The sequence below is a fragment of the Cetorhinus maximus genome, chromosome 2, assembly GCF_964194155.1.
Source record: "Cetorhinus maximus chromosome 2, sCetMax3.hap1.1, whole genome shotgun sequence".
NCBI classification, from domain to species: domain Eukaryota; kingdom Metazoa; phylum Chordata; class Chondrichthyes; order Lamniformes; family Cetorhinidae; genus Cetorhinus; species Cetorhinus maximus.
The window spans coordinates 89,340,248-89,354,814 of NC_135880.1; the positions used below are offsets into that span (position 1 = coordinate 89,340,248).

The 14,567-nt window shown below is 42.1% G+C and overlaps 1 protein-coding gene across 3 annotated transcripts in view; it reads right to left on the reverse strand.

Moving 5' to 3' along the window:
- The window catches only part of cep120 (centrosomal protein 120), a 293,666-nt gene that overhangs the window by 103,609 nt on the left and 175,490 nt on the right, over positions 1–14,567 (reverse strand). For all 3 annotated transcript variants that reach the window (XM_078566851.1, XM_078566858.1, XM_078566843.1), the window contains one exon: positions 14,188–14,329. In XM_078566851.1, the coding sequence (XP_078422977.1) occupies positions 14,188–14,329 (142 nt within the window). The remainder of the gene's footprint in view (positions 1–14,187; positions 14,330–14,567) is intronic.

The following is a 14,567-nucleotide window of genomic DNA, read 5'->3' on the forward strand; positions in this document are numbered from 1 at the left end:
ATTTCATGTGCCCTCCCCACCATGGGGGAGCCGTAAAATCCAGCTCTAAGTGAAATATTTAGTACTCTAGCTAATCCTTTACAAGAGAACACATCATACTTATTGTAAATAAAAATACCTGCTGGTGGTTTAACCTGAAATCTGGATCTGATTAGTGTTGGGATAAATCAGATCCTGTTGATGCTATCAGTTATTTTGAAGGTGATCCACTGACATTGAGAAGTATAATACATCAACTTTTGTGCCATGTCCTTGAGGTCTTCCAAGTATGGTAAAATTAATTATCTATCTTTGGAATATTATGTTTTACTTGTCATAACTACTGACTGAATATTTCTTTCAAGTTGGTTGATGTGGAGCTCCCAACTCTGCTACCCAGTCAAAACAACATTGCATTCAAAACCAGTGACATTAAATGATAGACAGATTTGTGGAAATTTCAATTTAATTCTTCCAATACAACAAATAACTAATTAACTAAGTAATAACTTATGATTTTGCACCCAACCCCTCCCCCACAAATTTTAAAAACTTCAACTATTAAACTCAAACTATTTATTGTCCTATACTGTTACACCTATAGCCTACATACAGACAAATAAAATTCACAGAAAAACACCAAAGCCATTGAATTAGAATAAGGTTTCTAAGATTAGCATCTAAATGTATTTAATATGGATAGCTGCTGTGGATAATCAATCATTTCAGGCAACTGAAGTCAATAGTCTTTTTCCGTCTGTTAAAATAAAGCATTCCTATCACCTTGACCACAAAAAAATAAGACTTACAAAAAATGCAACAAAAAGGGACCTCTCCTCTCCCAAAGGACATAGGAGCAGAAGCAGTACATTTGGTCCTTCGAGTCTGCTCCGCCATTGAATGACATCATGGCTGATCTGATAATCCTCAACTCCACTTTCCTGCTTTGTCCCCAGAACCCTTGATTCCCTTACTGATTAAAAATCTGTCTACCTCAGCCTTGAATATACTTAACAACCCAGCCTCTGTAGCCCTCTGTGGTAAAAAAATTCCACAGATTCACTACGCTCCAAGTGAAGAAATTCCTCCTCATCTGTGTCTTAATGGGCGACCTTTGCTCTGAGATTATGCCCTCTGGCCCTAGACTCTCCCACAAAGACAACCTTAGATAAGGGGACCAAAATTGTTCACAGTATTCTAAGTGTGGTCTCACTAGTGCCTTGTATAGTTTTAGCAAGACTTCCCTATTTTTATACTCCATTCCCTTTGAAATAAAGGCCAACATTCCATTTGCCTTCCCTATTACCTGATGAACTTGTATGTTAGCTTTTTGGGATTCACGCACAAGGACTCCTAAGTCCCCCTGTGCTGCAGCCTTCTGCAGTCTTTCTCCATTAAAATAATATTCAGCTCCTCTATTCTTCCTGCCAAAGTGCATAACCTCACATTTTCCCACGTTATATTCCACCTGCCAAGTTTTTGCCCATTCATTTAACCTGTCTCTTTGTGTCATCCTCACCACTTGTCTTCCCACCTATTTTTGTGTCATCCGCAAACTTGGCGATAGTACATTTACTTCCCTTATCCAAGTCATTAATATATATTGTAAATAATTGTGGGCCCAGCACTGATTCCTGTGACACTCCACTAGTTACAGCTTGCCATCCTGTCTTCTATTAGTTAGCCAATCCTCTATCGATGCTAATATACTACCCCCAACAGCATAGGCTTTTATCTTATTAAGTAGCCTTATGTGCAGTACCTTATCAAATGCCTTTTGGAAATCCAAAAATATTACATCTACTGGTTCCCCTTTATCTCTCCTGCTTGTTATAATAAATTTACTTGGTACTTGTTTTGACTGTGAAAAACAGAGAAACAAATTCCTCCAGACCCTACACCTAATGAAAGCTCTGCATCCTGACCAACAAATGCCTTCTCTCCAATGAAATGGAATGCAGGTAATCCCCCTTTCAAACATTTGGATCATACAGGTGTGCATTAAGGAGTTCCTAATAAGAAATTTGCGTTTTAACTTCGAATACAGTATAAATGCAACATTTTTTAATAAACATGAAAGATTTAAAAGAAAAGGAAGCAGGAGGTAAGAAAAATAATAGACGATGAGCTGAGCTGGCTTGTATTTGAACAAAATAGACAATGTGCCTTTCTGATTTAGGCATACCAGTGAAGGCAATCTCTATGCAAACATTTATTTTAAATATGCTAAAAGGCTTTGAACACTGAATAAACCTGAAGGAGGAGATAAGCTACATTTTTAAAATACTACCTTTTCTTCCTGAGAAGGATACATTTAAAATTATTGCAATTTACAAGTTATATTTTAGAAAGGAACACAGCCCAGACACGAGCGGCAACATGAGAAGGGGTGGCTGCAACAATAAATAGAATGGGAGACAAGACTCTCAGCTGAGTGCAGACCTGAGCAGCAGCCTGAGAAGGAGCAGTGGCAGCAAATATTTGGCAATGAAAAAATATCAAGAAATGATGCCAATGGGAAACAGATATATGACTGGTTGGTGAGTATTACCATTATCTGTTTTGCTCCAAGTCAGGGGATTGGGTTAAACTATAAAAATGTAGTTAGTGTATAATAAAATATTTTAAATTTGACAAGTTTTAACTTTGGTAAATTTTAAGCAGGCTGAGTTTTATTTGTGTTAAGTTTAGATAGTAGTCCAATAAATAGAGGCATGGCAGGGGATCTCAGTTCCATTGGATGCAGGTTCTATGCCGTATGGAAACTCCAGGACACTTCCATGTCCTGTATCACTATGTGTGAAGGAAGTGCCACCAGCTTGAGGAGTTCAGGCTCCAGGTTTTAGAACTTGAGCAGCAACTGGCGACACTGCGGTGCATCCATAAGGCTGAGGGTTATGTGAATAGCGCAATTCTGGAAATGGTCACTCCTGCAGCTTAAGGCTGTGCAGAGAGAGGAAATGGATGATTGTCATACAGTCAAGGCAAGCATCTCACTCTCTAACCAGTATTCTGTTCCAAACACTGCTGAGGAGGACAGCAGTTCCTTGGGAAGAAAGGCGATAAAAAAGCAAAAAGTAGGCAAATTGCAGAGCAGTGCAGAAACAACAGGGCAATAATAGCAGAGGATTTCATCTACCCTAACATGAACTGGGATAAATTCAAAATAAAAGATGTAGAAGGCACAGATCTTTAAAATGCTTTCTGAAGAGCAAGTTTCAGTCAGTATGTAGCAAGGCAAACAAGAGAAGGGGCAGTTCTGGACTTAATTTTAGGAAATGAAGCTGGGCAGTGTGATCATTTTGGTGATCATAATCATAATTCAGTTAGATTTAGCATAGTACTGGAAAAGAAGGTAGATCAAGACTAAAAGTGTTAAATTAGAGAAAGGGCAATTTTATTAAGCTAAGATGTGATTTAGCACAAGTGGACTGGAAACAGGTAAATCAGTGTCAGAGCAGTGGGAGGCATTCAACAAGGAGAGAGAGTTCAGAACAAATATGTTCCCACTAAGATTAGGGTGGGACTCCCAAATCAAGATCCCACTGGATGTCAAAGAGCATTAAGTAGGATAAGGTAAAAAAAAGGAAGTGCTTGTGTCAGGTGCCAAGATCTCAATACTGCTGAAATCTAAAGGAGCACAGAAGTTTGGGGGTGAAATTAAGAAGCAAATTATGAAAGCAAAGAGAGGGCATGAAAAACTGTTGGCACATAAAATCTAGGAAAACACAAAGATGTTTCATAAATACATGAAGCGCAAGAAAATAACCAAGGCAAGGGTAGGGCTGATTAGAAGATAGCTTATGTGTTGCGGTACATGGTGTGGGCATGGTTCTTAAAGGACACATTGCATCTGCTTCCACAAAGGAGGGTGAAGCAGACATTGCAGTTAAGGAGGAGGAGTGTGAATGATTGGAAGGGATAAACATTGTAAGAGAGGAAATATTGAGGGTTTAACATCCTTGAAAATGGATAAATCACAAGGCTCAGATGAAATATAACCCAGATTGCTCAGACAAGAAACAGCAGAGGCTCTGACAATTATTTTCCAATCCTCTCTGGCTACAGACATGAAGCTGAAGGACTGTTAACGTTGTACCACTGTTTAAAGGAGAGGAAAGGATAGTCCAATTACAGGTCAGTCAGCTTAACCTCGGTGTTGGGAAAATTAGTGGAAAAAATTCTGAGACAGTACAAATCGTCATTTAGAGAGGCATGGATCAATGCAGTTCAGCCAGCATGGATTTGTTAAGGGAAGGTCGTGTCTGACTAACTTGAGTGAATTCTTTGAAGAGGTAACAAGGAGAGTCAATGAGGGTAGCATGTTTGATGTAGCCTATATTGAGTTTAGCAAGGCTTTTGACAAGGCCCCACATGTCAGGTTGGTCAGATGATTAAAAGCTCATTGGATCCAAGGAAAAATGGCAAGTTAGATCCAGAATTGGCTCAGTGCCGGGAAGCAAAGGACAATGGTCAATGGGTGCTTTTGTGATTGAAAGGCTGTTTCCTGTGGAGTCCCACTGGGCTTAGTACTGCGTCCCTTACTATTCATGGGATATATCAATGATTTAAATTTAAATATAGAGGGTATGAATAAGAAAGTTTGCAGTTGATACAGAAATTAGCCATGTGAATGATAGTGAGGAAGAAAACTTGACTGCACAAAAATTTCAATGGATGAGTGGGGTTGTAGTTAATGGGGTGCAGTTAAGTGACAAATGGAATTCAATCCAGAGAAGTGTGAGATAATGCATTCAGGGAAGACAAACAAGGCAAAGGAATGCACAATAAATAGTCGGATTCTGACAAGTGTAGAGGAACAAAAGGGAGCTCGGATTGCACATTCACAGATCCCGGAAGGTAACAGGACAGGTAGATAAGGTAGTTAATAAGACACATGAGATATTTTTCTTTATTGTACCGGGCAAAGAGAATAAGAGCAGGTAAGTTATGCAAGAACTGTATAAAACACTAGCTAGGCCACAGCAAGAGTACTGCATACGTTTCTGGTTGCTGCATTACAGGAAGGAAGTGATCACACCAGAGAGAGTATAAAAGATATACAACAGCATGTTTTCAGGAATAGAGAATTTTAGCTATGAAGAAAGATTGGATAGGCTGGGTTTGTTTTCTTTGAAATAGAGGAGGCTGAAGGGAGGTGTAAGTGAGGTATACAAAATTGAGGGGCTCAGATCGGGTGGGAAAGGAAGGACTGATTTCCATTATCAGAGAGGTCAAAGAGGGAGCATAAATTTAAAGAAATTGGTGGAAGGATGAGAGGGGAGTGGAGTAACTATTTTCATTCAGAGGGTGGCAGGAGTCTGAAACTCACTACCCGAATGTGCTGCAGAAACCCTCATGATATATAAAAAACACTTAGATATATACTTGAGGTGTCAAAACGTATAGGGTTATGGACCAAGGCTGGAAGAAGAGACTAGACTGAATAACTTTTTCGGCCGATATGGACGTGATAGGCCGAATGGCCTCCTCCTGTGCCACAAATGTTTCCATCCATCTCCCCCAAATAGCAGGTAAATCGCGATGTGGAATGAGATTACATGACCAGAAGGTCTCCGATCAGATTCCCACTCTTGCCAAGTAAACTAATCTCAGCCAAGGTAGCACTGAGACACTAACTGGCCTCAGAGCTCTAGCAGGCATGGGACGAGCAAACAGAGTAGCCATGGTTCCAATTGTCAATAACAAATCAGAACACCCACTGGTAAATACAAGTGTGTGTGACATATCCAGGATGCTCTCCACGTTGGAGTAACTTAATGAGTGTTTTTTTTATTCATGCATGGGATGTAGGCTTTGCTGGCTAGGCCAGCATTTATTGCCCATTCCTAGTTGCCCTTGAGAAGGTGATGGAGAGCTGCCTTCTTGAACTGCAGCAGTCCACGTGGTGTAGGTACACCCATAGTGCTATTAGGATGGGAGTTCCAGGATTTTGACCCAGTGATACTGAAGGAATGGCGATATATTTCCAAGTCAGGGTGGTGAGTGACTTGGAGGGGGACTTCCAGGTGGTGGTGTTCCCATCTATCTGCTGCCCTTGTCCTTCTAAATGGTCGTGGGTTTGGAAGGTGCTGTCTAAGGAGCCTCGGTGAGTTCCTGCAGTGCATCCTGTAGATGTTACGCACTGCTGCTACTGTGCGTCGGTGGTGGAGGGAGTGAATGTTTGTAGATATGGTGCCAATCAAGGGGACTGCATTGTCCTGGACAGTGTTCAGCTTCTTCAGTGTGTGGGAGCTGCACTCATCCAGGCAAGTGGGAAATTCCATCACACTCCTGACCTGTGCCACTCAGCTCCTGACCTCATTACAGCCTTGGTTCAAACATGGAGTTCAGCTATTTTATCCATGTTTGAACCAAGGCTGTAATGGGGTCAGGAGCTGAGTGGCCATGGCGGAATACAAACTAGGCGTCAGTGAGCAGGTTATTACTAAGCAAGTGCCGCTTTATAGCACTATTGATGGCCCCTTCCATTACTTTTCTGATGATCGAGAGTAGACTGATGGAGCAGTAATTGGCCGGGTTGGATTTGTCCTGCTTTTTGTGTACAGGACGTACCTGGGAAATTTTCCACAGTGTTGTAGCTGTACTGGAACAGCTTGGCTAGGGGCACGGCAAGTTCTCGAGCACAAGTCTTCAGTACTAATGCCAGAATATTATCAGGGCCCATAGCCTTTGCACGATCCAATGCCTTCAGCCATTTCTTGATATTACGTGGAGTGAACCGAATTGGCTGAAGACTGGCACCTGTGGTGCTGGGGACCTCCGGAGGAGGAGGCAGAGACGGATCATCCACTCAGCACTTCTGGCTGAAGATTGTGGCGAACGCTTCTTATCTTTTGCACTGGTGTGCTGCGCTCCCCCATCATTGAGAATGGGGATATTTGTGGAGCCTCCTCCTCCAGTGCGTTGTTTAATTGTCCACCACCATTCATGACTCGATGTGGCAGGACTGCAGAACTTAGATCTGATCTGATAGTTGATTGTGGGATCGTTTAGCTCTGTCTATCACTTGTTTATTCAGTTTGGCACGCAAGTAGTCCTGTGTTATAGCTTCACCTCATTTTTAGATATGCTTGGTGCTGCTGCTGCATGCCCTCCTGCACTCTTCACATCACATTCAGTTGATCTCCTGGCTTGATGATAATGGAAGAGTCATGAGGTTACAGATTGTGTTTGAGTACAATTCTGCTGCTGCAGCACCTCTATCCCATTTAGCATGGTGGTAGTACCACACAACACGATAACTGTGTGGTGTCACTCCTACTGATACGGTTGGTGAGGATGAGGTCAAGTAAGGTGAGAGGGGAGGTCACCACCTGCCGCAGACCCAATCGAGCAGCTATGGGTTTAGCATTTAGAACTCGGCCAGCTCGGTCAGTAGTGGTGCTTTGGACCCAGGGTACATTCTGCGTCCTTGCAGCCCTCAGCACTGATTCATCAGCTGATAGAGGGCGTGTTCTTGTTTGACCTGACGCCATGAGACTTCATGTGGTCCAGAGTCGATGTTGAGGACTCCCAGGGCAACTCCCTCCCAACTTTATACCACTGTGCTGGGTCTGTCAAGACAGGGATAGAGATCGTGGTGTCTAGGACATTATGATGTCAGGTGTTGCTCGACTAGTCTGTGAGTCAGATTTCCCAATTTTGACACTAGCCAGACTGTTTCTGGTCTGTCCTGTTTTTTGAATTTTAGAGGGCATTTAAGAGTCAACCACATTGCTGTGTGGTGTGGAGTCACTGGAGTGCTGCTTTGGGCTGCAGTAGAGTACTTAAGTTGTAGTTTGGTGACTGAGGGAGTTCGGTGAGGAGGGAACGAGATGATCCTTTGAGTATCATGAGTACGGTCGGGTAAGTATTTACTACTTTTATAACTTATAGTATTTAAGGCCTTATTTTGGGGTTCATCGTTTGTAAGGGCTATATTCTGTAACAATGAGGAGCAGGGAAGAAGGGCCCTAGAATAATTGATATTATTTAATATTAAGTATCTTCCAAAAGGTTTAATTGAACTTAATTTGAAGGAGTAATTCAAGGCAGGAGAGCTCAAAGCTGTGGTGGTGCTCCTCCTGCTCTATGTGGGAAGCCAGGAACACTTCCAGTGCCTGGGGCCAGCATGTGTGCGAGAAGTGTCTCTAGCTGCAACTCCTGGAAGCCCGGGTTTCAGAGCTGGAGTGGGGCTGGGGAGCATCCGTGAGGCAGAGAGTATCATGGATAGCGCGTATAGAGAGGCGGTCACACCGCAGGCTAAGAGTCCACAGGCAGTAAGGGATTGGGTGACCACCAGGCAGAGCAAGGGGACTAGGCAGGAAGTGCAGGAATCTCTTGTGGCTATTCCCCTGCAAAACAGATAAACCGCTTTGGATACTGTTGGGGGGAAATAGCCTCTCAGGGGAAAGGAGCAACAGCTAAATTTGTTGCACCATGGTTGGTTCTGCTGCACAGAGGAGGAGTAAAAAGTATGGGAATGCAATAGTTATAGGGGATTCAATTGTAAGGGGAATAGATAGGTGTTTCTGGGCCAGAAACGAGACTCCAGGATGGTAGTTGCCTCCCTGGTGCTAGGGTCAAGGATGTCTCAGAGAGGCTACAGGACATTCTGAAGGGGGAGGGTGAACATCCAGTGGTCGTGGTACAAATTGGTACAAATGACATAGAGTAAAAAAGGGATGAGGTCCTAAAAGCAGAATAAAGGGAGTTAGGAAGTGAGTTGAAAAGTAGGACCTCAAAGGTAGTGATCTCAGGATTACTACCAGTACCACGTGCTAGTCAGAGTAGAAATAGCAGGATATATCGGATGAATACACGGCTGAAGAGATGGTGTGGGGGGGAGGGTTTCAGATTCCTGGGACATTGGGATCGGTTCTGGGGTAGGTGGGACCAGTACAAACTGGATGGGTTACACCTGGGCAAGACTGGGACTGATGTCCTAGGGGGAATATTTGCTACAGTGGTTGGGGAGTGTTTAAACTAAAATGGCAGGGGGATGGGAACCTATGCAAGGAGTCAGAGGAGGGGGGGATCAAGGACAAGAATAAAAGACAGAAAGGGGAATAAGAAAAGTGATAGGCAGAGAAATCAAGGGCAAGAATCAAACAGGGCCTCAGTAAAAACTAGTCGGAACGGGACAAGTAATGTTAAAAAGGCAAACCTTAAGGCTTTGTGCCTTAACGCGAAGAGCATTCGGAATAAAGTGGATGAATTAACCGCACAAAGAGATGTAAACAAGTATGGTATAGTCGGGATTAGGGAGCCATGGCTGCAGGGTGACCAGGGATGGGAACTAAACATCCAGGGGTATTCAGTATTTAGGAAGGACAGACAAAAAGGAAAAGGCGGTGGAGTTGCATTGCTGGTTAAAGAGAAAATTAACACAATAATGAGGAAAGATATTAGCTCCGATGATATGGAATCTGTATGGGTAGAGCTGAGAAACACTAAGGGGCAAAAAACGTTAGTGGGGGTTGTATATAGAACCCCAAACTGTAGTGGTAATGTTGGGAATGGCATTAAACAGGAAATTAGAGATGCATGCAATAAAGGAATATCTGTAATTATGGATGACTTTAATCTGCATATAGATTGGGCAAATCAAATTAGTAACAATACCGTAGAGGAGGAATTCCTGGAGTGTATACGGGATGGTTTTCTGGACCAATACGTTGAGGAACCAACTAGAGAACAGGCCATCCTAGACTGGGTATTGTGTAATGAGAAAGGAATAATTGGCAATCTAGTTGTGCGAGGCCCCTTGGGGATGAGCGACCATAATATGATAGAATTCTTCATCAAGATGGAGAGCGACGTAGTTGATTCTGAGACTAGGGTCCTGAATCTTAATAAAGGAAACTACGATGGTATGAGGCGTGAGTTGACTATGACGGATTGGGAAACATTACTGAAAGGGATGACGGTGGATAGGCAATGGCAAACATTCAAAGAACACATGGGTGAACTGCAACAATTGTTTATACACAGGGTTTAGTGAGAGGGAAGAACTGAAAGAAATCAGTATTAGTAGGGAAATGGTGTTGGGGAAATTGATGGGATTGAAGGCCGATAAATCCCCAGGGCCTGATAATCTACATCCCAGAGTATTTAAGGAAGAGGCGCCGGAAATAGTGGATGCATTGGTGGTCATCTTCCGAGATTCTATAGACTCTGGAACAGTTCCTACAAATTGGAGGGTAGCTAATGTAACTAAAAAGAGAGGAAGAGAGAAAGCAGGGAATTATAGACCAGTCAGCCTGACATCAGTAGTGGGGAAAATTCTAGAGTCCATTATAAAAGATTTAATAGCTGAGCACCTGGAAAACAGTGGCAGAATCAGACAGAGTCAGCATGGATTTACGAAAGGGAAATCATGCTTGACAAATCTACTGGAATTTTTCAAGGATGTGACCAGTAGAGTTGATGAGGAGGAGCCAGTGGATGTGGTTTATTTGGACTTTCAGAAGGCTTTCGACAAAGTCCCAAATAAGAGATTAGCGTGTAAAATTAAAGCGCATGGGATTGAGGTTTGTGTATTGAAATGGATAGAAAGCTGGTTGGCAGACAGGAAACAAAGAGTAGGAATAAACGGGTCTTTTTCCAAATGGCAGGCAGTGACTAGTAGGGTACCGCAGGGATCGGTGCTGGGACCCCAGCTATTCACAATATATATTAATGATTTGGATGAGGGAACTAAATGTAATATCTCCAAATTTGCAGATGACACAAAGCTGGGTGGGAGGAGGATGCAGAGATGCTTCAGTGTGATTTGGACAAGCTGTGTGAGTGGGCAAATGCATGGCAGGTGCAGTATAATGTGGATAAATGTGAGATTATCCACTTTGGTAGCAAAAACAAGAAGGCAGATTATTATCTGAATGGCTATAAATTGAGGGGAATGTGCAATGAGACCTGGGTGTCCTCGTACACCAGTCGCTGACGGTAAGCATGCATGTGCAGCAGGCGGTAAAGAAGGCAAATGGTATGTTGACCTTCATAGCCAGAGGGTTCGAGTACAGGAGCAGGGATGTCTTGCTGCAATTATACAGGGCCTTGGTGAGACCACACCTGGAATATTGTGTGCAGTTTTGGTCTCCTTATCTGAGGAAGGATGTTCTTGCAATAGAGGGAGTGCAGCGAAGGGTTACCAGATTGATTCCTGGAATGGCGGGACTGATATATGAGGAAAGATTGAGTCAGTTAGGATTGTTTTCGCTGGAGTTCAGAAGAATGAGGGGGGATCTCATAGAAACCTATAAAATTCTAACAGGACTAGACAGGGTAGATGCAGAAAGGATGTTCCCGATGGTGGTGGAGTCCAGAACCAGGGGTCACAGTCTGAGGATACAGGGTAGACCATTTAGGACTCAGATGAGGAGAAATTTCTTCACCCAGAGAGTGGTGAGCCTGTGGAATTCGCCACCACAGAAAGTAGTTGAGGCCTAAACATTGTATGTTTTCAAGAAGGAGTTAGATCCAGCTCTTGGGATGAAAGGGATCAAAGAGATATGGGGAGAAAGCGGGAGCAGCCTATTGAGTTGGATGATCAGCCATGATCATAATGAATGTCTCAAAGGGCTGAAAAGCCTACTCCCGCTTTCTATGTTTCTATGTAAGCGAGACCAGGTAAGGATGACATTACTGGGCTTTTACAGTCATCATTGTAGTTCCAAATTTTTATTGAATTCAAATTCCAACACCTGGGATTCAAACCCGGGTGCCCAGAGCATTTACCCTGGGTCTCTGGATTACTAGTCCAGCGACAATACCAATACACCATCGCCTCTCCCTGCAGTCCAACATTCAGGCTGGATGTATAGCCCTTCACCAGAAGGTCCACAGCATGTCTGGCAGCTCTGGGCCGACAATCCAGTAAATGCCTGCAACTTGAAAGGGCATGCACCAGCAAGTTGAAAAATGGGTTTTAAAAACATGGAATGGGAAAAATTAACATATTCTTACATAAACAATTGATTTCAAAATGAAAACCTGCAATGAAGAAGTACAAATTTCTACTTCTAGCTTAAGAGGTTCATGCCAATGATTTACACTAAAACAACTTGCATTTATTTTAACGTAGTAAAATGTTCCAAGGTACTTGACAAGAGCTTTACCAATAAAAACATTGAAACATGGAAAAAATACAAAAAAATGTCCAAATAACATCTCAACCAAAATGTAAAATTTATCTTCTGATTTTAGCTAAGGTTTGCAGCTCCTAGTTTTAAAACATCTGCGAACAAATATCTCTCCCAAAAGTTGTATTTATACTTAATGAAATATGCCAAGAAGTGCCATTTTAGAATCATGACAAACCAAGTTAGAATTCTTTATCCATATTTTTCACAATATTGATTCAAATTAAAACAATTCTTCAGCCTGTTTGATCCCATCTTTGCACAATAACAACTCTACCAAGATCAAGTACTGAATCTAGTTGTTTTTCAAATTAAGTCCAATATCCTGATTGCAATCATTCCTCAAAATTTGTTTCAGGTATTGATCGAATTAGAACCATCGGAGTTTGGAGCACAAAAGGCAGCTATTCAACGCATCATGCCTGTGCTGGCTCTTTGCCAGACCAATCCAAAGCACATCCCATTGTCAAATTCTATCCCCATGGCCCTGCCTTCCTCTGCTACTGAATGGTTACAACACAGGAAGAAGCCATTCGGCCCATTGTGCCTGTGCCGGTTCTCTGCAAGAGCATCCGTTCGAGTCCCACTACCCTGCCTTTTCCCCATAGCTCTGAAATTGTTTTCTTTTCAGATAATGATCCAATTCTCTTTTGAAATCCACGATTGAATCTGCCTCCACTATACTCTCAGGCAGTGCATTCCAGATCCTAACCACTCGCTAGGTGAAAAACATTTTTCCTCGTGTCGCTGTTGCTTCTTTTGCCCACCATCTCAAATCGGTGTACTTCAGTCCTTGATCCTTCCAACAATGGTAACAGTTTCTCCCTACCTATTCTGTCCAGATCCCTCATGATTTTGAACAACTCTATCAAATCTCCTCTTAATCTTCTGTTCTGCAAGAACACCCAGCTTTTCCAATCTATCTACGTAACTGAAGTTCCCTATCCCTGGAAACATTCTCATGTATCTTTTCTGCACCCACTCTAATGTGTTCACATCCTTCCTAAAGAATGATGCCCAGAACTGGCACAATACTCCAGCTACGACCGAGTTTTTTTTTATAATCATAACATCCTTGTTTTTGTATTCTATGCCCCAATTATAAAGCCCATATGCTTTAACTGTTCTCTGAATCTACATTGCCATCTTCCATGATTTGTGCACATATACACCTAGGTCCCTCTGCTCCTGCACTCCCTTTAGAATTGTACCCTTTACTTTATGTTGCCTCTGCTCATTCTCCCAACCAAAATGAATCAGTTCACATTTCTCTGCATTAAATTTCATCTGTCATTTGTCTGCTCATTCCACCAGCCTGTCTAGGTTCTTCTGAAGTTTAACACTATCCTCCTCACAATTCATAATGCTTCACTGCCTAGGTGAAGTTACCCCATTATAAAGCTTCCTCCAGTCCTCTGCTCCTGTTGCATGTCACAGCCAATTTTTTATCCATTTCTCCTATCTTCTCTTTGGATTCAGACAACTTTAAATAGTTGGCCCTCATCACTGACTTCTCAACCACAGGAAACAGTTTTTCCTATTAATTTCAATAAAACCTTTATCATTTTAAAAAACCTCCATGAAATCTCCTCATAGCCTTCTGTTTTAATGGAAATAGTTCCACTCGCTCAAATCGTTTTTCACAACTGTAGACTCTCGTTCCCTAGTATTATCCTGGTGAACTGACACGGTACATTTTCCATCTTTAATGTCCAGAGCACAATAAACTGTCGTCTAATATTGCACATAAAGAAATGTTTCCTGGCTTCTGTCTTAAATTTACATTCTCAACCCTCAATGCACCTCATAGTAACATTGCGCGTTACTTTCCTTATGTCATTATGTTTCATATTCCTATGGTTGACTGCTAGATTAATCTTTCCAGGGTGAGGAATCTAGCTTATTAAGTCAAAGCTCAGAGCACTCCCCTCTGGAATCAAAACTTTGGAGCTCTGTGGATGGTTTTACTGTTTATACAGTCTTAACATGATGCTTATTTTTTGAAATAGTTACAGGAAAGTTCAGTTGAATAACATTTTGTAGTAGTAAGAAATATACTTACTTCTTCCATCTCTTGGTGGTGCTTCCCTGGCTTTGAAACTTTCCACCTGCGGTTTAACATCGGTCTCCAATACAATGCCAATCTTGATCTCAGGTTTACTTTTTGTGTATTTGCTGCTGAGCAAGGGATACCATTTGGGTGTCTATAATAAAAATTTCAAATCAATCACAATTTGCAATAGCAAAAGCAAGCAACATTTCTCATTTAACAAGTGATGCTGCTGGCAATGAAAGTACTAAGTGCTGCATTTAAATCTCATCACTTATACTCACACCACTTTCAGAAAAACAAAAGCCCTAATTTATTAATTAGAATAAATGGGTGCCTCATCTGCTTCAAAAATAATTAAGGATAAGCTTACCTGAAGAATTCTAGTAACC